General features: G+C 57.0%; 2 protein-coding genes across 10 annotated transcripts; one reads left to right on the top strand and one right to left on the bottom strand.

Annotated features, from left to right (window-relative positions):
- Window positions 1-458: 458 nt before the first annotated feature.
- Window positions 459-3,422, bottom strand: LOC118662519 (protein argonaute 14-like). The gene is made up of 3 exons (XM_036320986.1): window positions 3,396-3,422; window positions 2,644-3,287; window positions 459-837 (listed from the first exon to the last, which is right to left on the bottom strand). Exons 1-3 carry the CDS (start codon window positions 3,420-3,422, stop codon window positions 780-782), a joined length of 729 nt encoding a protein of 242 aa, XP_036176879.1. The 3' UTR covers window positions 459-779.
- Window positions 3,105-22,604, top strand: GMEB2 (glucocorticoid modulatory element binding protein 2). 9 transcript variants are annotated; one of them, XM_036321597.1, is made up of 10 exons: window positions 3,105-3,218; window positions 7,227-7,413; window positions 12,004-12,101; window positions 12,649-12,779; window positions 15,078-15,181; window positions 16,782-16,939; window positions 18,712-18,783; window positions 19,038-19,175; window positions 19,437-19,559; window positions 20,051-22,604. In XM_036321597.1, exons 2-10 carry the CDS (start codon window positions 7,283-7,285, stop codon window positions 20,707-20,709), a joined length of 1,614 nt encoding a protein of 537 aa, XP_036177490.1. In that variant the 5' UTR covers window positions 3,105-3,218; window positions 7,227-7,282; the 3' UTR covers window positions 20,710-22,604. The 9 variants fall into 9 exon arrangements, with proteins under 9 accessions (XP_036177490.1, XP_036177495.1, XP_036177492.1 ...); XM_036321602.1 differs by having other exon boundaries at window positions 3,107-3,218; window positions 12,652-12,779; XM_036321599.1 differs by lacking the exon at window positions 3,105-3,218 and adding an exon at window positions 3,467-3,601.
- The last annotated feature ends 1,303 nt before the right edge of the window (window positions 22,605-23,907 follow it).

The raw sequence follows: 23,907 nt of genomic DNA, 5'->3' as shown, positions 1-23,907 counted from the left end.
AAGATATACCATTACTTTTAGCATAACACTTTATATATATATGCCCTAACCGGTTTGGCTCAGTGGATAGAGCATTGGCCTGCGGACTGAAAGGTCCCAGGTTCGATTCCGGCCAAGGGCATGTACCCTGGTTGCAGGCACATCCCCAGTAGGAGGTGTGCAGGAGGCAGCTGATCGATGTTTCTCTCTCATCGATGTTTCTAACTCTCTCTCTCCCTTCCTCTCTGTAAAAAAATCAATAAAATATATTTAAAAAAACAAAAAACACTTTATACACACACACACACACACACATATATATATATATATATATATATTTTTTTTTTTTTACTGATTTTTTACAGAGAGGAAGGGAGAGGGATAGAGAGCCAGAAACATCGATGAGAGAGAAACATCGATCAACTGCCTCCTGCACACCCCCTACTGGGGATGTGCCTGCAACCAAAGTACATGCCCTTGACCGGAATCGAACCTGGGACCCTTGAGTCTGCAGGCCGACGCTCTATCCGCTGAGCCAAACCGGCTAGGGCTAGAATAACACTTTAAAATTAAAAACAATTAAAAAAGTACCTGGAACGGTTGAAGTATATGAAAAAACCTGGCTTCATGGAGATCAATGGCTGTTGGAAAAGGAATGGGGATGTTAATACTCATTCCTTAATACCAAACTGAAGCTTGATGAGGGGTAGTTTCTTAAAAGTTGGCTGCAATGTGAACTCAAAACCAACCTGAGCTTTCCTTGCTCTTACATCAGCCGCCTAGTCTGTCACGTCCTTGACTCAGTCTTTACCCATGGGTGGGACTCTGGGGCCAGAGCGGAGCTCAGGGCCTGTATGGCTGCGGAGGGAGGGGACAGGATTGGGTGAGCTGGGCCTGCCTTGTCCTGCTTCGTCTGGTCTGGAGCCTGAGTAGAGGGTGGGCAAGGCAAGCCCATGGCATCCTGGGGCCTGGTGATGACCTCCTGGTCTGCCTCTCCAGGGTCCAGGTGTTCTCAGGAGAGGGTCTAAAGGCAGTGACCTGCATGACACTGAGTTTTCCTCTCACCTGCAAAAAACCCAGAGTGAAAGCTCCCTCCCCGTGGGACCCAGGATGGGCTTCTCCCATGAGTGCTCCTGAAGAGAAATCAACACCCCCATGGCCCAGGATGAACTAATCCATCCTGCCAGCCAAGCAGAGCCCAGTGCTGTAGTCTAGCTCTTTTGGAGACAGAAGAGGTAAGGTCAGGGTCAGATGCTAGGCCTGAGTTCATGCTGCAGTGGAAACATGGAGGCCGGGAGTCTGAAGCTCGCCCGTCACTGAGAGCAGGAGGTGCCTGGTGCAAGCATGATGTCGCTGGCAGCGCTCTCCTGGTGGCACGCTCGCCTGATTCCTGACACCAGTGCCCTTCTGGGCCTTCTTTGTTGATTTTATTGGCATTTGTGTCCAGAATGTGAAGATGGGAACTCAAATAATGGACCTAGACCAGCCGTGGGCAAACTACGGCCCGTGGGCCGGATCCGGCCCATTTGAAATGAATAAAACTAAAAAAAAAAAAAAAAAAAAAGACCGTACCCTTTTATGTCATGATGTTTACTTTGAATTTATATTAGTTCACACAAACACTCCATCCATGCTTTTGTTCCGGCCCTCCGGTCCAGTTTAAGAACCCATTGTGGCCCTCGAGTCAAAAAGTTTGCCCACCCCTGACCTAGACTGTGCACATCTGCTCAGATAACAGGCTCAATAGATTAATCTTTAAAAAGACTTTTTCCATCAGTGGCTTGAGTACACTCTACATTATTGAAAACATGAAAGTGCAACTCTCCTAATGATAACATCACTGAAATGAAGTTTGCTTGAAAACCTCCCATTCTGGGAAATGGCCTTCAGTTGTCTTCCTGCTGAAGAATAAACATGGGTTTACAACTTGGTCCTAAACAAGACATCAGTTTCCTGCCCATTTCCGGAGGCAATTTTTTAGAAACTGCTAGCACGAAAAGCAGTGACACTGAACAGCTCAGGTGTGCCTGCCCTGCTCGGAGAACAGCCAGCCTCGGCCACCGCTGGGCGCTACCCTGACAGCTGGAGCAGGGAGACTAAGGAATGTGCAGGGCACCGGAAGTCCTCAGGCCAAGGGCAGGTAGCTTCATAACTGCCCGGGCTCGGGGGAGGGCAGGTGAATCCCACTAGCCGCCACCCTGGGGCCCCACTGCACCCTTCACACAGCAAGGCCGATTGCACCTGCTCACAAGTCGGAGGAACACCACAAAACCCGAGTGACGCCTACCTCCTTCTCTTCCGGACCCCCAGAGGACGATGGAATTCTCAGAGCACCCCTGACCCTACATCTGGGGGTCTTTACGGCTCAGCTATAACTGAGGAACTGCATTGTAATTTATTTAAAAAATATGTTATTAAATTTTAAACAATAAATAAAAAATAAAAATGTTATTAATTTTAGAGAAAGGGCGAGGGGGAGAGAGAAACATGGATGAGAGAGAAAAATTGATTGGCTGCCTCTTGCACACCCTCCACTGGGAATGGAGCCTGCAGCCTGGGTCTGTGCCGCCTAGAAATGGAGCCGAGACCAACTGGTGCATGGGAGCGGCCGGGCTGAATTCTAATAAAACAAATGAGCTCATGTTGCCAGGGGCCAACACTCACAAGAACACGGTGTGGCACCGTCCTGCCGCCATCACGGCGCTTTCTACGGCTGCCTTCAGCAGGACCGCGGCGGGAGGAGGAGCCAGGCTGACGTTTGGGAGCAGGCCCTCCCGGGACTCGCCGAGGACCCGTCCGCGCGCCAGGTTTTCGCGGCTCACTGCCCCCGCACCGGCCCTCGGCTCTGCTACAAGGCTCCCTGCCAATTCTTCCTCGGCTCGTGCCCACGAAGGTGGTTTACGGGGCAGGTGTGCGGGCGGGCAGGGGCGGGGCCGCGGGGCGAGCCGGCCAGCGGTGTCACCGCGCACGCGCGTCGGCCCCCGCCGGGCCTTATTTCTGGGCCTCGCCCGGCTCCGCACCGAACGCCAAATAAATCTCCGGCCCGCCCTGGCCCGGACGTGCGCGGCCCCGCCGCCTGCGTCACTAGAAAGCGCGCTCCCGGGCTGCCGCCGCCGCCGCCGCCGCCGCCGCCGAATCCCCAACAAGGAGCGGAGCCCGCGGCCGCCCCCACTGCCCCCGCCGCCATCACCGCCGTCTGCCCGCCCGGCAGCGCCCGCAGAGGCCCGGCCGCGGCCCAGGTAAGCGCCCCCCGCCCCCCGCGGCGAGGCCTCTCGCTCTGCCGCGCGCCGCCGTCCAGTCAGGGGTCCCTGCGGAGCGTCAGGACGTTACGGCGGGGGGAGGGGAGCGGGGGAGGGGCGGTGGCGCGCGGCGGGCGTCACGGGCGTCACGGGCGTCACGGGCCCGCGTCAGGCGGCGTCGGCGGCGGTGGCGTCGACCTCCATCTTGCGGGAAGGCGGGCGGCGGGCGGCGGGCGGCGGGCGGCGGGCGGCGGGCGGCGGGCGGCGGGCGCCCGGACCCCGGACCCCGGACCCGCGTGTGCTAGCCATGTCCACGCGGGCCCCTTCCCCCGGGTGGGAGCCGTATCCACGCGGGCCCCCCGGTGGCAGATGCGTCCCCCTCGGTAGGAACCGTGTCTCCATGCGGGCCGGGGGGGAGCCGAATACCCACGTCCCCCGGGAACCCTGCCTGTGCGGCCGGGGGGAGCCGAGTCCCCGGCGCCCACTCCGGTAATGACCTGCCGGCACCCGGTTAACTTGTACTCCGTTTAGGTGGTTGACATGCCCCTTGAACCAGGTCTGCTTCTTTGCTGACACCTCAAGTACAAGTTTGGATTCCATCAGCCTTTTTCTCTTTTTTTGGACATGTGAAAAGCTGTACATAATGGTTGTGTACAACTTGCGTTTGGAGATAAGTATACACCTGGAACCAATCGTGTCCACCACCTCCAGGAGTTTCCTCCCACCCTCTTATTTGTGATAAAAACACTTGACCCAAGTTCTGCCCTCTTAGCGAGCTGTCAGGCCTCCAGGACGGACTCACAGCCGGGCTGGGGCTGAGCACACCCCCTGGGCATCCACTCAAGCCCCGCATGTGTCCGCTGTCTGGCTAATGTCCTCCAGGTCATCCAGGCGGTGGCCGCGTTTCCTCTTTTAAGGCTGACATTTCATTGTATGGAGGGACCACATTTCTTTTTTATTGATTTTTCACAAAGAGGAAGGGAGAGAGATAGAGAGTTAGAAACATCGACGAGAGAGAAACATTGACCAGCTGCCTCCTGCACACGCCCCACTGGGGATGTGCCCGCAACCCAGGTACATGCCCTTGACCGGAATCGAACCCGGGACCCCTCAGTCCGCAGGCTGACGCTCTATCCACTGAGCCAAACTGGTTTTGGCAAGGGGGACCACATTTTTATCCACTCACCCATTGAATGACATTTAGGTCGCTTCCATAGTTGGCTACTCTGAATAAATCTGCAGTGAGCGTGGGGTGCAGGTATCGCAGTGATGCAGGTATCTTGGAGGTCTGATTTCATTTCCTTCAGAAGAATATCGAGAAGTGGGATGGCTGGATATGTGGTTGTACCAGATTACTTCCCATCGACACTGCACAAAACGATGTCAGTCTTATTAAGGGTAAATTCGAATGATTAAGTAAATGCCAAAAACAACAAATTAAGCAGACTGTCCAGAAATTATTTCTTCATGAGAAGTGTCTTAAAAATTGTAAGGAGATACACTGGGCGGGAGAGGAATTTGCTATCTATGTACAAACATGCAATGGTTTCTGTGAATTTAGAATACTTATAAAACTATATTCAAACCTAGGCCTTAAAATAATAAGCCATTTCTTGTCTGAACTGGGAAGGATGGCTGCTCAAATGTTTTTTCAGAGCCACAAATTCTTGCGAATTGGGGGCTGCACATGTTGGCACATAGCTCAGCTTGGCTGGGTGGGACCCTGGCTGGGTGTGGCGAGAGTATGGTTGAGACCAGAGCTGGTGCATCTGTGCCCACCCCAGCTGGACTAGAAGCCCAGATTCTCTGGGAAAGGCAGGACTAGAAGGACCACCTCCAGGGACTCCAACATTTTCCAAGAGAAGCTGGAAATCTAAAATTTTAAATATATTTCTTTATTGATTTCAGAGAAGAAGGGAGAGGGAGAGAGAGATGGAAACATCAATGATAAGAGAGAATCATTGATTGGCTGCTTCCTACACATCCCCGACCGCTACTGGGGATCGAGCCTGCAACCCGGGCATGTGCCCTTGGCTGGAATCGAACCTGGGACCCTTCAGTTCACAGCCCGATGTTCTATCCACTGAGCCAAACCAGCTGGGGCAATCTAAAATTTTAAAATGTGAACTTTGTAAACTTTGAAAAAGTTGGCAACTAATTAAACATTTGGAACACTGAGAGGATAAAAAATCATGCTTGTTCCTGGTGCATGACCTCTGCCGTCTCTCTAGTGGTGTTTTCATGAAAGTGTCTACATAAGCACTGCCAGACCTACAGAGGATTTTTATAATAATTTGTCGGAATCAAATAGAGGAAATGCGTGGAAGCAAGATCTCGACAGACAGAAAAATGCTTCTCAGGACTACAGACTGCAGCTTCTTTTATGCATTTGGAATTAAGGAGGGAATGGAAGGAAGGGAGAAAGCCCGGCCTGGATCGGATTACAGGATAGTCAAGGTTATGTGCTCAAGCTTTAAAGGGAGGGTCTGCAAGGGGGCAGTTCAAAGGTGTGAGAACCTAGATGCACAGAAACAATGGACAGGGCCGACTTGAGGCAAAGACTTTTTACGGAAGGAGTCATAGGCTTGGGGCGGGGCCAGTTAGGGTTTGAGGTGAGATTGCTTCCTGTAGACCCCCATTCTCAAAAGTTTGTAATTTTGTAGAAGACATGGAAAGCTAGATCTTAATCTTAGGAACTAACATTTTTGTCTTATTTTTATACTAGAGGCCTGGATTCTTGCACTGCTGGGGTCCCTTGCCTGGCCTGTGCCCTCTCGCAATCCAGGGCCTCTTGGGGGATGTAGTAGTGTGCCAGGTGACAGGCAGCTGGGGAGGAGCCTGAGCCCGGGCCATGTGCCGCGCCACTCCCGCTCATCCTGGCTCTGCTGCTCCTGCCATCTCTGCTGCTGCCACTGCCCCTGGTAGCACTGCCGGGAGCTCTGAGCCCGGCTTCTGGTGCCCATCGGTCAGCTGAGTGGCGCTCCGACTGTGGGATCGCACTGACCACCAGGGGGCAGCTCCTGCGTTGAGCGTCTGCTCCCTGGTGGACAGTGCGCATCATACTGACTGGTCGACCAGTTGTTCAGTCGTTCAGCCCTTTAGGCTTTTATATATAGAGAGATATTTAGGCCCAAGAATGCTATTTAAAAAATACTTTTTTATATCTTACCTCTAAATTAGTTGGTGCTCAGTTTTCACTAGTAATGAACCCAAGCTTGGTGCCAAGAACTGGGCGTGGGCGTGGCTCCTCCAGGGACTGGGAAGAGGAAGATGGTGTCTAAACTCCAGCAGTTCTCTGTGAAGTAACGTTCGTTGCCAGTGGAGGCAGGGATTCAGTTCTGTGTGCTCACATCACTTAGTGCTCTGTTTTTGAAATTTGGGTGAGGACAGCTGTTGATGGGCGTGTAGGCTGGTCCCTTGCCTGTGTCTGTTGTGAGTCCTGTTGTCACAAGCTGGATGTGTGGTTCTGTGTGAGTCCAAGCTCACAGTTATTTTGGCCGTTGTGTCTGGAGGTGGGGTTGCTGGTCTTGTGGGAGGAGGAGCACACCTATTTTATAGGAAACTTCCAGACTCTTTTGCAGGTGGTTGTGTGGGTTCCCCTCCGTTTCCCCAGCCTAGAGACAGGACCCGTTTGCAACTGCTTTCTAGGCAGAGCTCTGGGATGTGGCCGGGACATGGCGCGTCAGGGAACAACCAGAGACTCACCTGCTGGGAGTCCGCAGGGATCCGGGCCTCCTTCCCCACACCTGCTGTGACTCTGTGTCCTCAGGCCCAGGTGCCTGCCTGTTCAATCGCTCTGCTCACGGACCTCAGCCCTCACAGCGGCCAGGACAGGCAGTTGCGCCAGTCCATCCTCACCAGTAGCAGCCCGGGACAGCCCTTTTCCTGTTGTCATTTCTGTCAGAAAGTGTGTGCTGGGACTGAGAGCGACTCGTCAGCAACAGTGAGCTGTATTGTACAGACATGCGGACCTTCGTGACCCTGTGCCCTGCCTGTTGTTTCCTCTAGGACTTGGGGTCCTGGCAGAGTGACGTCTTGGTCCTGGGTGTCCTCTTCAGCTGAGCATGGCGACCCCAGATGTCAGTGTGCACATGGAGGAGGTGGTGGTGGTGACGACACCCGACACCGCGGTGGATGGCAGTGGCATGGAGGAGGTCAAGACAGTCCTAGTGACAACCAACCTGGCTGCCCACGGGTAAGGACAGGTCTGTGCCCTGCGGGGGCGGTGGAATGGCGGTGGGATGGCGGCATCTGGCACAGTGTGAGGCCTTTGGAGTTTCCCTTCATCATAGCCATTCTGAACCAGACTTGAGTCCATGTCAGTGCAGAGTATGCAGGACAATGATAATGCTTCGTCCTTGCCCTGGACTCCTGCGTCACACAGGCGTAGGGCTCATTTCTGAAAACACCTGAAGTTTTCTTGATAAGATAGGCAGTAGGGACAGTTGGGAACTGTTATTTCAAAATGAAGAGCCAGTGGTTTCCTGATATTCCTCATGGTAACAGTGTTTTCTTCCCCGTCTCACAATAGGCGTCCACATAGAATACTAGTTGGCAAAGAAGCTGGCGTGTGAGCCGACTGCTGGCTTCCTTTCGCCGAGCCCTACCTGTCACCTTCAAGGGGTTGGAGTAGACCGGCTCCCTGTGGGTCATCTTTGCTGTGTCCTGAGTGTGTCCCGTTCAGACTGACCTGAGCATGTCCCTGACCTCTGGCCTGTCCCCTGTCTAACAGGATGCTTGGGGAAAGGTTCTAGACCAGGGCCCAACCCAGGCGCAGTTCCTGTAGGGCACACAGGACACTGGGTGTCGCCGCTTCGCACAGTCTGTGTGCAGCTGCTGCGTGGGGTGCCGGCCGCCCTCCCACTGTGCGCACACTTCTTTCGGGCGGGGCTCATTCTCCATCCCTGCGCACACGGTGAGGCGGCCGGCTCTTTGCTGGGTTCTAGCTGCACTGATGGCGCGTGTGACAGCCTGTGCATTTTCCCACCTGAATTCGCTGGTAGCTTGGCAGGGCGCCTCTGTGGGCGGGCTTCCCCGCGCCCTTGCTCTGCAGTGGCCTCCCATGCCCTGCGCAGAGGTGGCACCGAAGCCCCTTCCTGTGGATTGGAGGTGGCTCTTGATGAACACGGTGGGCAGAAGTGACACTTGGTGGGAAAGACCACGCTGCCTCCTCCTGGTGTGCTGGGCGCTGTGAGGAGCCCTTGCCACAGGCCCCTCATGGGGTGCTTTGGTCTGACTGAGCCCAGTCTTTGCATCACCCACCCAGGCACGTGGCCTGATAGGGAATGCCCGGCCCCACACTGGCGACTTCCCAGCTGTGCCCTGGCACGTGGGGTGACTCATGAGCCTTCTCATGAGCATCGCTAGTTCTGTCTGGGGCAGGCCAGAGTGCCCAGAACACATGTGTCCTTATCAGCTTGACTGCCATAACAAAATACCATGGACAGGGTGGCTCACCCTGGGGAAACGTCATTTCTCACTGTCCCGGGGGCTGGAAGTCCAGGATCCAGGTCTGCAGGGTCAGTGTCTGGGGAGGACTTTCCCTGGCTCGTGTGGCCTCACCTGGTAGAGACAGTCTCTTCCTCTGGTTTGAGCACTACAGTCCTCTCAGATTGGGGCCTGTCCTGACCTCATTTGACCTTAATTTCCTGCTGAAGACCAAATCTGCAGATAGTCACACTGGGATTAGGGCTTCGACATGTGAATTTTGGGACACAGTTCAGTCCACAGCAACATGCCCCTTCCCTTTCCCGGAGGCAAACGCTGCTATCTGGGAGTGGGGCTGGCGTAGGAGGGTCTCCTCGTCTAGGCTGCCTGGGCTCACTCAGTTCCTGTCCCAGCTGGGCCTGAGTCCTGCAGGCACACAGCTGAGACCCATTCGCTGTGCTGCGCTTTTCTGGTTTGGTTTTGTGCTGGTTTGGGATCTGCATCTTGGCTCCAGGGGTGTTAGAGCCCCCACCCCCCTACCCCCTGCTTGGAAGCCATGCCCTGGGGACTCATAGGAGTCCTTCGTCTGGCCAGGCCTGGCCTGAACACCTGAGGATTGTCCAGCCACATTCGAATTTGATCTTTATCCTGAGGCCATTTCTTATTTTGAAAATCTTTTGCCTGGTGGGAAGTGGGGGACATAAAACCATGTGACCGCGAGTTCCCTGTCATCTCTGCACCCACAGGGTGGGCAGCTTCCTCTTGCATCAGCGTCTGCCCTCCACGGAGCTGTGCACACCTCACACCTTCTCTGCTACAAGTCCTTTTGCGTGTTTCCCTCTTCAGTGACTGTGGCTACATTGTTGCCAGTGGTTCCTCCACTGCCTGGCATAGCCCCTGTGTAGCCTACTGCTCCTGCTCTGGATATCCTATTGCTCTGTCTTCCCCAGAATGTGGTGGCAGCACCCACTTCCGGATAGTTTCTGTGTCATTGACACGGCTGCATACCCACCACAAAACTCAGTGCATTGAAGCTTGTGTTTGCCACTTCCTAGGGGGATGGACTAGCCAGGCAGTCACTCTGGCTGGGGCCTGTGCACCTGGCAATGTTGGGTAGTCTGCATGTACTCCCTTCTGGGGCGCTAGGGAAGGAGGGTCTCAGCACTCCGCTTGGGGCCCTCACCCCCAGGGACACTTGCCTGGTGTTGTCATGGAGAAAGGTTCCGGGAGCGGGCGAGGAGCTGCAGAACCTTGTGGGGTCTGGCTGTGTACCCCCGAGTCATAGGGCCCGGAGGACACTGAGGCAGGAGGCAGCCGAGGGCCCTGGAGATGTTTCTTCTCTTTCTCTGAAATATTTTATGTTCTACGAGTGGGAAGTTGAGGTTTACTCTGGCCCCACGTTTAAGAAGAAGTTGGGCAGTGAAAGCGAGCTAATGACTTTGTGGGTACAGATTCCTTTCCTGGCCGGACATTTGGGGAGAACTTGGGAGTGTTCCTTACTGGTGACAACCAACCCACACTGCCTCCACCCAGTGCTTTGCCATGGTGACGTGAGGAGAAGCAAGTAGTGTTTTTTTTTTAAAAAAATACATTTTTATTGATTTCACAGAGGAAGGGAGAGGGATAGAAACACCAGAGATGAGTGAGAATCATCCATTGACTGCCCTCTGCACACCCCACACTAGGGATCGAACCCGCAACCTGGGCATGTGCCCTGATGGGAATCAAACCGTGACCCCCTGGTTCATAGGTTGGTGCTCAACCACTGAGCCACACCTGCCGGGCTGAAAGTAGCGTTTGTAGTCTGACAGCAGCTCTGATTGACATTTGCTTTAGTAAAGTGGATGTTAGTGCTGCGGGAGGATTCATCCCCGAGTTGTGTGTGAGGCCGAGGGCAGAGGGGTCGTGGGCAGGAGAACTCTGCTCCTGTGACTGCTTCCTGGATACCCTTTAGTCTTGGTGTTTCCCTGTAGGTGGCCTGTGACAGGGACCTGGCTCTGCTCCTTACATGCTGGGCCCTCTTGCAATGCTGCTTCCTGTCCCACTCTTGACTCACTTCCTTCCTGGGACCGCCCTGGAACTCCTGTATGGAAGGAGCCCATTTTCCTGTTCTGCGCACATCCCTGCCTTCCAGAGTTCTGGCCTGAAAGGACAGCTGCCCCTCTGAGTCCATGACCCTTGTCAGGGATGGCCCTTGCCCAGTGCTATTCTTTATGTAGGAGGAACTCCTAATAGGTCCCAAAGACCAGATTCCAAGTGTGCATCTCCGGTCAGCTCATTTCTGACCTGGGTGGAGGTGAGGTAAAGCTTTGGGCAAGTGGAGAGGGGGACATGGCAGGGCAGCACCCCCGGCCCCTCTGGGTCCCCCCAGCCCCCCCACCCCCCCACTGCTCTCAGGGCAGCGCTGAGATCAGCAGTGCCGGCCTGTGGGGAGGGAGCAGGTGGGATCCCGTGTCAGGAGGATAAAGGCAGGGCACAGGCCATGGTGCAAGTTTGACCCTGGGTGTGTGTAACGAGAGGTGGGATGGGCAGGTGGGTAGAACCTCAGTGCCAGTGAACCCAGAAATCCGGGGCAGGGGTGGTTGGTTCCTTCTAGGGGTTCCCTGAGCACTGCCCATGTCCCCACAGCCTGCTGTTCTCCCTCCCTTCCTTCCTGACCCCCTACCTGGCCCCCCACCTGCCCTCCGAGAGCCTTTGCATCTGCTGCCCCTCTTCCTGCATCCCCAGTGGTGCTGCTCTGACTGCCCTCAGGACTGCCCCAGGGCCGGAGGCATAGCCGCAGGTCCCGTAGCCAGTGCGCTCAGTGCCCGTTTCCTGGGCGGCCTCCCTCCTGGGGCCTGGCTTTCTCTGCTGCTGCTTTGATGCTGATCCTCTTGTCACCCACAACACCCTCACCTTCCTAAGATCCTTGTGCACCCCAGGCGCCACCATGACCCAGGTCCAGGCCTGGGATAAACACCTGCTCGGTGGTGCACAGTGATGGAGTCTCTGCAGATCTGACCCTTCTTTCTAAAATTGTATATTTTTGGATAGTTTCTATACCCATGTGAAATCACTATAATAGGAATAAAAATTTTATTAAAGATATGGAGGTGTAGAATTCCTGCCAAAGTGCTGGTGGTCTCCACAGATTTGTTTCACGTGCCAGGAGCATTTTGGCTCCCTGAGACACAACTGTGAGCAAAACAGCCCACTGGAGGAGCACCTGCTGGGGGGCTGTGGTTTGGTGACCATCAGTGCAGGTCCCCTGACCTGCATGGCCACTAGACTTCTGGACTGAACAGGAAGTGTCACGGAGCGCAGCAGAGACGCACTCTGTCATTGGGGCCTGCTGATGTCTCCCCTCTTCCTCTTCCAGAGGTGACCTGAGTGAGGACAACATGGAGACTGAGAACGCGGCTGCGGCTGCTGCAGCTGCCTTCACAGCGTCCTCGCAGCTCAAGGAAGCCGTGTTAGGTAGGTGCCTGCCAGTGGCTGGTGGGACAGTTTTTCCCAAGAGGACAGGCTTCCAGGCCAGAGCTGAGCTTGGCTCCAGTGGAGGCCAGGCTGCGGGGCCTTCCGGGGGTAGCCTGGCTGTGTCTGCACCTGTGGCTGTGTGGGAAGCTCTGCTCAGAACCATCGTGAGTGGTAGTGAAAGTTCTTTATAACACCTAACGTTAAGGGCCTCAGAACTAGAACAGGATGAATGTGTTTCTCTGGAATTATCCCAAGTAGAGTTTGATTTTATGTCTTCAAGTGGTTCTTCAATTGAACATAGTTTAATGCACTTGTGCTAGTGTTACTGTAGTTAACTGTCGTTAAATGTGTCGAATTGATTGTGAGTTAACTTGAAACTGTAACTTGGGACTGAGGTGTCCCTGCTCACCCTGCCCTGTCCCTGGCCCCTCTGGATCCTGATTTCTGGTTTCTGGGCTAGTAGTTACGTGCTTTGGCAGGAAGTGCTTTGGGAGAGGTTGTGACTGACTTTCTGTCTTACCCTTTCCCTGTCCTCACACCTCATGAGAAGTGAAGATGAATGAAGAGGGGGAGAACCTGGAGGCCGAGATCTTGTACCCCATCACCTGTGGGGACAGCAGAGCCAACCTGATCTGGAGGAAGTTCGTGTGCCCTGGCATCAATGTGAAGTGTGTGCAGGTGAGGGTTCTGAGTGCCAGCTGCAAGGGCGGGGTCCTCCCAGGATAGCTGCAGAGAGGCCAGGAGTGAGAGCGTGCGCACCCTGCTCCAAGGCCGTGAGCTTGCAGAGGCAGCTCAGGAGGGAGCAGTCCGGGTGCGAGGGTAGCAGAGGGGGAGTGGCTCTCCAGGACGGCAGGACTCGCTGAGGGCACGGGGAGGAGCATGGGGAGAGCCACTTACCACGGGAGGGCAGTGGCAACACAAGCATCTGGAAGGCAAGCCGCAGGAGAGGGGAGGGGGACCAGGGGCCTTGAAGGCGTCTCTGAGCGCTGCATGGAGATGACAGCGGGTCTGAACATGGCCAGGATGGAGGGAGGGTGTCCTAGTCCAGGAGACTGGGATCCCAGCCTGTGCGAGTCAAGCTTGGTGCCAGCTCAGGGACTGCCCCCTGCTCCGTGGGACAAACGAATGGCAGCATGATCTGCGACAGTCTGGATTGTAACTCCAGTAAAATAGAACCTGCGGGCCATGTGGTTGCCAAATATTTCATGTCATTTATGTCAGACAGGAAGCCTCTCGTATTAGAAAACCAACAGCACAGGGGTGAGGGAGCCGCAAATGGTCGGCGACAGCCTTGCGCCAGACACCGCCATCGACGAGGCAGTGGCCCCAGAGGGACAGCAGCGCCCGCACAGGGAGCTGGCGGTGGGGCGGGCAGGACTGAGGGGCAGGCTACAGCACAATGGCCCGCACGCTGCAAAGATGGCGAGGATGGGATGCCAGGTGCTGCTCCGGTTCAAGGGGATGAGACTGACAGGCAGGCACAGCACAGCCTGGGCTGGGGCCTGCATCGCAGAGGCAGTGGCTCTAGCGGTCGTCACTGGGACACTGTGAAGGTTCCTGCTGCCTCGGGGGAGGTCACATGTGCGTGGCAATTTCCTGAGCTTGGTGCGTGGTTCTGGGGAGAACCTTGTTGTCAGGAAGCAGTTGTGAAGCTTGTCCTCACTGGGAAGCTGACCTCAAGCAGAAAGTGAAAGGAAACAGGCTTCTCCTGGGCTCCGTGATGTAAGTGAGAGTGAAGCTCCTGCGGATACTTCTGGTCAGAAACACACCACCCAGCTCCCAGTACTCAGCACTGAAGTACAGGAGAGCTCTGCATCCACTTCAGGAAGATGAATAAACAAGTAAGATGATTGCTTCCCAGCCGCTGGTTCCAGCTCAGGGTTGAGGGCCGAGTGGTTCAGGCAGGTGATCAGACAGGAGCTGTAGGCGAAGGAAGGCGTGAAGAGCAAAGGAGTGGAAACTGGTAAATCGCAGTGTGACAGACGCTGCAACATCAATAACATGTCTTAGGGAGATTCTGACAGGATCAAATGCATGGCCGCCGGGCAGAGCTTGAGTAGGACCACAAAGCTCTGGACGCTACCTACGTGGGCTGTGTCTGTGTCCCCGACCAGGTGGGTGTGGGTCAGCTCTCCCTGGACTCAGTGAGAGAAAGGGGACCTGCTCTGGAACGTGGGAAAATTACCTCCATTGGTAGGAGTCCCCAGGTTGGCCTCACTTGCCATGATCAACCTACGTCTGATCGAGGTAGGAGGCGGCTGGATAATCTGAGCTTGACCTGATGCAGGTTGCAGGGAGCCCCCAGCGAAGGGGAGGCCCTGGCCTGGGTCCAGTGGGGTGTCCAGGCCACAGCTGGAACTTCCTTTTCTGCCTCTGCCGAGACCCGCTGACCCACCCATCCCCAGCCTGCTTGTTTTCTAAGTAAATACAGTTTTATTTTGATTCTTGAATTCCCATGATTGCTCATTTAATAAGACTGAATAGGATATTTTATGTTCTTGGGCCTCTGGATTCCAGCCATGGTGGGACTACCAGGCCCAGAGCCTGTATGCAGGGAGGACACTCCCTGGCTTCAGCATGGACGGGTGTGTGTCACTGAGGGACAGTATTGGAGGTGGGATGGGGCGGCCACAGGGGATGTTCACTGCTCCCCTGTACATTGCATCCTGTGTTATTTTGACATGATAGAGGTATAATTTAATTATAGAATAGTTTATATGTGCGATAGACTGCATCCTGCCTGGAGTGTGCAAGCCCTGTGCAGGCAGGAGGGCCACACCTTGTTTCACCTGAGCTGTCCTTTCCCCAAGCCAACATTGCTACAGGCCAAGTCCTGTGTCTGATTGAGAGTGGGCCTGTGGCTCTGCCTCCATCCTGCATCCCTTCCCTAGGTCATGCTGTGCTCCGGAAAGGTTAGGCGGGAGCACCGGTGGTGGGAGGTGCCATCCTGACTGCTCTGCTGTGTTCCCTCTACAGTATGATGAGCATGTCATCAGCCCCAAGGAGTTTGTGCACCTGGCCGGCAAGTCCACCCTGAAGGACTGGAAGAGGGCCATCCGGATGAATGGCATCATGCTCAGGTGGGCCTCCTGTGGTCTTGTCTCGTTCGGAGCCCCGCCGGTTCTTACCCGGAGGCCCTGTGGTGTGACACAGTGTCTGCACATAGATAGGCGCTGGCTCATCTCTTAGCCAGCTTTCCCGCTGCGCATGCAGAGCGCCCAGGTCACTGGTGGGTGGTGTCCTCAGACCTGGGAATGTGTGTCAAGAGCCCCGTCTTTAACCTACGGTGCGTGTTCACCTGGCCAGTTATCTAGACACTGTCCTCTGGCTCTGGGTCTGCCTGTTCAGGCTGTGTCTGTGTTTGGCGGCTGCGTGTCAGTCTACTTGGCCCTTGGTACCAGTGAGTTTGCAGAGGGTCTTGGTCTGGACTGTGGCCACCCTGTGATGAGCGGGTGTGCTGGGCTGCGCCCTGCCCTTGGTAAGGAGCGCCCTCTGTCCTCAGAGACTCCCTGCCCTTGGACATTCATTAGGAGTCGGGGCCCCCAGCAGCTCCTGACTTTCCACACCGGCGTCCAATCTGAAGCCCGGGGGCCCTGGCAGCCTGGCTTGGGGCTCTTGCCCGTGTCTGCTCCACAGGTACCCCGGGGGGGAGGCCTTCTGACCCCTGCTGACTTAAGCCTTCACATCCACAGCCTCGGGAATGTCGCCTCCTGGTTCTCACGTATCAATAGTTCCTGTTTTGGTGTCACAACTTGTCCCTGATTGGGAGGAGCACCCCTGCTGGTCTGTCCCTGCCCTCTGCCCTACTCGCCCCACGGCCCCCACAGCATGTCCATGCAGAGACGAGTCTCGCCGTGTCTGGTGTCGCTAGATTGGGTTACTTTGCTGCTGACGGGGATGCTGTCCTTCATAGTTTTCCCCCAGAGGATGGGTCTTGCTGTCCTTGGCCACATGTGGTGCTGCAGGAGCGCCTGTGGCCCTCATGTGGAGCCCTGACCATGGCCCTGGTCACTCCTTGTGAACCACAGTCTGGCCTTAGAGAGGCAGATACTCAAGGCCAGGGACCAGCAGCTGGCATGTCCCCTGCCCTCGAGCAGGCGGGCCCACGGTGCTCATGGTTCTCCCTAAACCCATCCAGGGGTCCCTGGCTTTCTATAAAGTGTCTGGGTGTCAGAGCTGTGGGAAGGCGATGGCCCATTTCACTGAAGGAAGGTCGGTGCAACCATGGAGCCCACAGTGAGGGAGACAGGAGGCCCTGTGGAGCATCTGATGCTCAGCTCGACTTTGCAGCGGGAACTCAGAGCCATGAGGCTTCTCCTGGCAGGTTCTTACCCGCCTACCTGCCAGCCTGTGCCACTGAAAGCACCTTTGTGCACCGTGGGTCTGCTCTCCTGCGGCCTCACTATTCCCCCAGGGCACCAGCCACTGCGTCTCACTTCCTGTGGTCAGGGCCACATGCCTGACTGCAGTGAGTCCACTCACGAACCCAGAACTTTGTGCTAGGCTATTGGACAAGCCTGTCAGGGAGCTTCCTTTGGCCTCCCGACATGGCCTGGGCTACCCCTCCTGGGACCTGAGGTCGCCCTAGTGGGGGGTTGAGCGATATGTTTGGGTCCAGTCATCTGCACAGATGGCCTGGCCATGCCGCAGGCACACATAGGGTGCTTGTCTCCTGCACAGGAAGATCATGGACTCCGGGGAGCTGGACTTCTACCAGCACGACAAGGTCTGCTCCAACACCTGCCGCAGCACCAAGATCGACCTCTCGGGCGCCCGCGTGTCCCTGAGTAGCCCCACATCGGCTGAGTACCTCCCACTCACACCTGCCACGGCTGATGGTATGTGCCACGCCTGCTCGGTGTCACCCAGCCCCTCTGCTGCTGGCCACGGAGCTGGATGTGCGGATGTGCCCCTCAGCTCGGGCAGCTGGGCCCTTGGGCCCTGTGTTCAGTGGCTACCTCCTCCCTCACTGTAGAAGTCTGAACTGATATTTCATTGGCAGGGACGATTCAAGCACTTTTTCTTTTTTAAGCCACGTTTGTTATAAAACATAGAAACTCCTACGTAGGAGCACATAAAGATTGTTGAAGCCACTGTCCAGGGCCCACCTGCACCTCTGACCTGCAAGGTGCTCCCTGCCCCCACAGCTGCCCCTGCAGCTGCACCCGGTGGGACCTGCACTCCTGCAGCACTTGGTGCTCAGCTTTGTGTGCCTCCTGCCCCTTGGGCTCTGACGCCTTTGTGACGCACTCACGGTGACGTCTGGTGCTCACTCGGGTACGGAATACCCTGGAACTCATTCCAACTTTGTGAATATAGATTTTTTGAAATCTAGGAGCAGAACCAGGTCCTGAGCTCCCCCTTCAGATTGCCTGGTGATAATTTTGTGGTGTGTTTCCAGTGATGTCACTTGCATTGTCTCTACACTATCAGTGCACAGGGTCAGTCTGGGCGCTGCATGTGGCCAGGGACTGTCCTTTCCGCTGACGAGATGGTGGGCATTTGAGGGAGCATGGCCTGTACTAGGGGGAGGAGAGTGAGGCTGGGCGGCCGTGCGGGGCGGTCATCATCCAGACCTGCCCCGAATCCTGGCCGAGCTGCTAGCGGTGCTGCTGGCGGTCTGTGTGAGTACCAGGTGCTGCCGCCAGACAGTGTGGAGGGGCTGGGCCACCGCAGAGACCCCTCCCCACCCCCGCCCTGGGGGACACATCCAAACACACATCCCACTCCTGTTGAGCCCATAGCTGTTGTGACAGTAGGGTGACCTGGGGTCAGCATGGGGTGACTGATCTCTGAGGAAAGACCAATCTCCGAGTGTGCCAGTTAGTGCCCACCGTGTTGGCACAGGCCGCATCCGGTCAGGATTTAGCTCTTGGGACTCTCGTCCCTTCCTGGTCCGGACAGGGCAGTCTGTTGCTTTACTTAAACTTCACCCATGCAGTGGCTTCCTCGGCCCGAGTCTCCTGTAAAGCTCGTGGGAGACCTGTCAGCCTGACCGAGGAACAGGTTTGCTCCAAGCACGTGACATTCCCAGCACCATGTCTTTGTTGGGTGTGGACGTGGCAGGTTGAAAAGCTAGCACGAACATTAGCCAGTTGCTGGCTTGTTTGTAAGCCGGGTCTCTATGAAGCCAGGGCTTTATCAAAAGCAGCCACAAATGGCCAGATGCCCCTTTGTCCATGACCATGTGCAGCAGGCCCTAGAGGCCGAGTGGCAGCTCATGTCCCCCAGAGCTTCGCCTCTTTTGATTAGAAACTGCACATGGAGAGACACTGAGATATGTGTTGGTGTCGGTGAAGCAGACGGGAGGGAGGAATCGGGGCACAGACCCAGCCGAGCGAGTGGCAGGACCCCGCTGTGCAGCCCAGGCTCGCTGACCCTTGGAGCCAGTGTTGAGGTATTGGACTGGGTTGTGGGCCTACGAGGTCCTGTCGGTTCTTTCTGCTCTGTATGTGCTGCGGTGCCTGCTATTGGACAGTGGAAAGTACAGTCCAAGTGCGAGGCAGTGGGCCCTCTGCACCAGGGCCTGTGCTTGTCAGGTGCGTGAGGCGGCATGGAGGCCGCTTTGTAGCCAGGCAGGCGGGCTCATCTGCTTCCGTCTTGGTTGCAGTGAACGGGTCTCCTGCTACTATCACCATAGAGACCTGCGAGGACTCCGGTGACTGGACCACGACCATCGGAGGTACAGGGTCCTTCCTGTGGGCTTCTGGGTCGGGCCTGGGGCGGGGCCCCATGGAGAACGGGACTGAACAGGGAACTGTGCCTGTGGACAGCATGTGTATTTGGAGGCTGTGTCCCCTGCTGGGCTGGCCCACTGGCCTGACAGCTCTGAGCTGTTGCCCAGCTCGAAAGGGCAACCCCGCTGACCCCAGATTTGTGTCCTCCCATGGGCTGGGTCAGGACTTCCTGCTGTTTGAGCCTCTTCTTCCCTTGCAGATGACACATTTGCCTTCTGGCGAGGGCTCAAGGATGCAGGCCTGCTGGAGGAGGTCATACAGGAGTTCTACCAGGAGATGGTGGAGACCATGAAAGGCCTGCAGCAGCGGGTGCAGGACCCCCCTCTGCAGCTCCAAGGTGAGGGCACTGCCTGCGGGGCCCCTTCCTGCAGAGCAGGGCTGGTGGTTGGTTGGCTCAGGCCGCAGTGGGCGTTGCCTGCTCCTGATAGCTCTGGGCTGAGCCCAGCAGCTTCTGCAGGGAGTGGGCAGCTAGTCCTGCTCCTCCAGGCCCCTCCTTGACTCAGGATTGTGCCTGCCGAGGCCCAGCTTCTGGTGGTGGAAGGGGCATCCACTGTGTCCGCTTGGCCAGCTGTCCTCACTGCGCCCGTCTCACCCTCAGACGCCGTGCTGCTCAACAACATTGTGCAGAACTTCGGCATGCTGGACCTGGTGAAGAAGGTGCTGGCCGGCCACAAGTGCCAGATGGACCGCTCGCGGGAGCAGTATGCCCGCGACCTGGCCGGTGCGTGGGGCCTCCATCCCGGGTGCGGGGCCCGGAGTCCGCGCAGGACAAGAGGGCGCTTGCATTGTCAGCAGGGGCATTGAGGCTCCAACCGTGGAGCTTGTGACTCACTGCGTGGCTGTTCACAAGAGGAGACGGCAGAGATGTGAAAAGACAGACCGTGACCCTGAGCCCAGTTTGTGCCAGCTGTGCCCGTCTTTCCCAGCACCCCTCGGTGTCTGGACATGCGGGGTGTGCATGTGTGTGCGTGCGGATGCGTGTGAATGGATGTACCTGTGGGTGTGCATATGTGTATGTAGAGCTGGCTGGCTACACGTGCTGCTTTGACCTAGTTTATACCTAATACCACGAGGGCAGCTCTCCATGCACAATGTAGTGGATTGGAATGTGTGGCAGCTCGGAGGGGCAGGCTGTGTGTGGTCTGACACTCCCTTCCCCGACAGTGGTGCCTGTCCCCGTCCCCGCAGTGACGCTCTGTCCTGTCCCTGCAGCCCTGGAGCAGCAGTGTGACGAGCACCGCCGACGGGCCAAGGAATTGAAGCACAAGTCCCAGCACCTCAGCAACGTGCTCATGACGTTAACGCCCGTGTCCCTGCCGCCCCCCATAAAGCGGCCCCGGCTCGCCAGGGCCACATCCGGGCCGGCTGCCATCGCCTCGCAAGTGCTCACCCAGTCCGCCCAGATTGCCCTCAGCCCCGGCGTGCCCGTCTCCCAGCTGACCAGCGTGCCAATCGGCAAAGTGATGTCTACCCTACCTTCCCCCGTGCTGGGCAAGGGCTGCCCCCAGGTGGCTTCCACCAGCTCTCCTGCCTCGCCGCTGCTTGGGGGCTACACGGTGCTGGCCTCGTCAGGCACCTCCTTCCCTGGCACGGTGGAGATCCACCCGGACGCATCCAGCCTCACGGTCCTGAGTACGGCCGCCATGCAGGACGGCAGCACTGTGGTCAAGGTGGTCAGCCCCCTGCAGCTGCTCACCCTGCCGGGCCTGGGCCCCGCCCTGCAGAACGTGGCCCAGGTGTCACCCGGGGGCAGCACCATTGTGACAGTGCCCACAGGGGCCGTGGAGAGCACCATGGCTGCCCCGGGGCCCGAGGAGCACACAGCCACCATCGAGGTGGCCGCCATGGCTGAGGGCCACGAGCACAAGTAGTCACTGGCAGAGGGTGAGGCCCCTGGTGGGCATGGGACTGGCCCCTCTCCTGAGGCCACAGCGCATCCCACGGGGCTGCTGAACCAAAGAAAGGAAACATCAAAATGGATCGAGAGGAGAGAGGGGCAGAAGGTGACAGCAACCTGTGACGTCCGCTGGACTTTGAGTTCTGCACTTCCCCATTTTCTTGGGAAATATATTTTTCCATCTGTTGCTTATTAATACTGTTTACACGTTGGGCCCAACCAGGAGCCAGATGAGAGGACGTGCAGGCCTCGCTGCAGCCGGAACAGCAGGCAGCACTGAGGGTGGGCCTGCTGCGCTGCATGGCTGGGCACGCCATTAGCACAGGCCTTGGGGACCATCCCCAAGGTGGAAAGCCATGGATCCTATGGATTTGATTTCTTCCCACAGTTTTCTGTAGGTTAGTGTGGTGGGCACTCTGCTCTCCTGTCTCGGGAACAGGTGTGGGTGGGTGTCAGGTCGACACAGGGCTCAGGTCTGGGGGCTCTGGCTCCTGGGGTATAGGGTGCAGACTTGAGGGCACCTGCCTGAGCAGAGGGGCTCAGGGGCCCAGCAGCACGAGCTTCCCTGCCCCTGCCCACCTGCCTGCAGATGCTTGGCGCTCAGGGCTGCCCCACACACACCCTGCGTGCTCCTGTGAGCTGTTTAGTGGGCTTCTAGGAAGAGTCTGATTTATAGCTTTTTCAACCCAAACCATGCCGAGTGCCTAGGCTTCCGGAATCCGCTCTGGATTCCAGAGTGTGTACAGGTGGCTGTTGGGACTGCCTGCGTGAAGGTGACCGAGAGCTGGAGGTCCTGCCACTTGGGTCCTGGGGGTGAGGGCGTAAACGGGCAAGACGGCAGGGTGGGGCGCACCTTCCATTCGCCCCGTGTTCAACATGCTGATGGGGCCAGCATGACCTCCTCAGACCCAGAAGCCCCACCTCTTGGGACCCCCACCTGGAGGTGCTGTGCCTGTTGCTCTAGGGTGTGTGGGGAAACCGCCATTGGGCACAGCCAGGGCCAGCGCAGGTTCAAGGTGGATGCCCAGATGCTCACTGGAGGGCTGTCTGTGGTCCACACAGGTCTGACTTTGGAGGCGTCAGGTAGACTGACGGGGCCGTGCACAGGTCCCCAAGGGCGGCCTGAGCCCCTTGAGCATCAGGGACCCGCTGAGGATGCTTCTCCGGAGTCCTCCTCATGGAGAGGCCCCCGCTCCCTGCTTTGAAGGGAACTGGGCTCCGTCTGTCCGTCCATCCCTCCATCCATCCAGTGCCCCAGACCCTACCTCAGTGGCCTCGCCCACGTGGAGCTACTGAGGCTGGCTTTGTTTTCTCTGTTAGTTTTGTTTGCTCTTTTCAAGGGTCTGCTGGTTTCCTCATGTTTACTTTCTTGTCCGTGTCTGCAGTTTTTCTTAAGTGTGTCTTGATTGAGTCATGAGTCCTGTTAGGTGGGCTGGCCCAGCATCCCTGTCTGCATCAGCTCCGTTTCCTAATGAAGCCTCATCTGGCCCGTGGAGCCTTTGTCAAAGTCACATCCACCCCCTTCCAGCCCTTTCGCTGGTCTCAGACCAGGCCGGGGAGAGTTCACTTCAGAGCCATACACACAGAGAGGCAGCTCAGGTTAACGACCAGCCGCGCACCCTGTGCCGGGAGGGACCCACCATCCTCCAGGGGCCCCAGCTGCTGGGGAGGGGTCGCCACACCCGCCACACTGCCCTCCTGGTGGGGCGTGCTGGCCTGTGCTCTGGTTGGGGAAAGCGATCAGTAGGCTTGGTTTTCTCACTGGTGCTCAGGGGCAGCTTGGGGAACAAGCATCTGAGTCCTACTTTGTATGTTGTTTTGCAAGGATCTGCTCGGTACTTTGACCTAAAATAAAAACATGTTTCATAATTTGTGTCTGTCTGACCAGGGTGCATGGTGGCAGCCCAGAGTTGTGAGGGGTGGGCACGCTTAGCTCCTTATTTACTGCGTCGCGGATGAGCTCAGAGAAGCACTGCCTGCCCAAAGGGCGGGTGCCCAGTGGGGACTCACTGCAACCAGCACCTGGGCCGAGGGAATGAGGACCTGATTCCAAGGAGGACGTTTTTTCCTCCCAAGGCCCAGCGCCGGGGTGTGGCCCCAGGTATGCGCTGGTCCCTGCAGCCCTGGGCTGGACGGTAACTGAAGAGAAGTATCCAGTTGAGCCCTGGGGAGGGAGGACGACGGCAGAGGGTGGGGTCTTGAAGGCCGGGAGTCCGGGCTGCCAGCGGTGGGGAAGGCAAACCCCCACAACTTGATTCCTACCCTCTAATGGTTTGCAGAACACCCTCAAACCCCAGCTCACTGAGCTCCGGGGGTGTACTGAAGAGGCGGAGGGCGCAGGTGCAGCCTCCGCGCGGCCTCTCCTCCGGGCTGCTGCAGGCCCATCAGCAGGCTCATCCCCAAGGACCGTGGAGCTTTGGGTGCAGTCGGTGCTCACCAATGAGTGCCCAGCTGCCAGGTCTCCTCAAGAGGGAGCAAGGGCACTGGGCCTGGCCTCCCTTCACGTCTCCAGCCTCTGCCTCTTGGTTCCCGGCTCTCCTCTCGAATGTCCCTCAGCCCCGGCAGCCCTGAGGCCATGCCCGCCATCCCACGTGCATCCTCGTCTGCAGGCCCCGGCCAGCAGGGGGCAGCCGCCCTCTAACTGGTCCTCAGCTTCCACACCCTCAGCCACATCCGCTGTCAGACTGAACAGCAGGGCCCCCTGAGCCCCGCCCTGGGCTCCCAGGAGCCACACAGCTCCTGTCACTTCCTCCTGGCTGAGCGTGTGTGGTGTTTGTGTTTATCTGTTGGACCAAGCTTATTAACTGTGTTCCTATGTTTATTCTTCGGTGAGCTCGATGGGGTTTCTCGGGAAGGTGAACAACAATCCCCCTTTATCTTTAGGTTTATCTTTTAGGTTTAGGTTCACAGCAAAATTGAGAGGAAAGTACAGAGATCCTCCTGCCCCCATGCCCACCTCCGTTATCAATGTGCCCCCCCCCCCCGCGGGGCATTTGTAACAGCCAGTGACCCTGCATTGACATCAGCACCCAGAGCCACGGTGTGCACTGGGGTCCCTCTCGGGGTTGTAGGTTCTGTGGGTCTGGACATGCCGAGGTCCAACCCCAGCAGGTCCAGGGGTCCCCAAAGGTGTGGATGGAGTCGGCGAAGAAGGAAGGACACGGAGACAGTG

Source organism: Myotis myotis, unplaced genomic scaffold, assembly GCF_014108235.1.
Source record: "Myotis myotis isolate mMyoMyo1 unplaced genomic scaffold, mMyoMyo1.p scaffold_m19_p_9, whole genome shotgun sequence".
Lineage (NCBI taxonomy): Eukaryota > Metazoa > Chordata > Mammalia > Chiroptera > Vespertilionidae > Myotis > Myotis myotis.
Note: the sequence above shows the minus strand (reverse complement) of the source record. Positions and strands in the feature narration are given on the sequence as shown.

Excerpts from the sequence above, each read along its gene's own strand:
- LOC118662519 (XM_036320986.1), bottom strand. The coding sequence starts at position 3,422 with ATGGAGGTCGACGCCACCGCCGCCGAC. Across the intron at positions 3,288-3,395 it reads TCGACGCCACCGCCGCCGAC|GGACCCCTGACTGGACGGCG; the intron begins GCCGCCTGACGC and ends GACGCTCCGCAG. Across the intron at positions 838-2,643 it reads CGGTGCCACACCGTGTTCTT|CCATACAGGCCCTGAGCTCC; the intron begins GTGAGTGTTGGC and ends CTCCCTCCGCAG.
- GMEB2 (XM_036321597.1), top strand. The coding sequence starts at position 7,283 with ATGGCGACCCCAGATGTCAGTGTGCACATGGAGGAGGTGGTGGTGGTG. Across the intron at positions 7,414-12,003 it reads ACCAACCTGGCTGCCCACGG|AGGTGACCTGAGTGAGGACA; the intron begins GTAAGGACAGGT and ends TTCCTCTTCCAG. Across the intron at positions 16,940-18,711 it reads CACACCTGCCACGGCTGATG|TGAACGGGTCTCCTGCTACT; the intron begins GTATGTGCCACG and ends TCTTGGTTGCAG.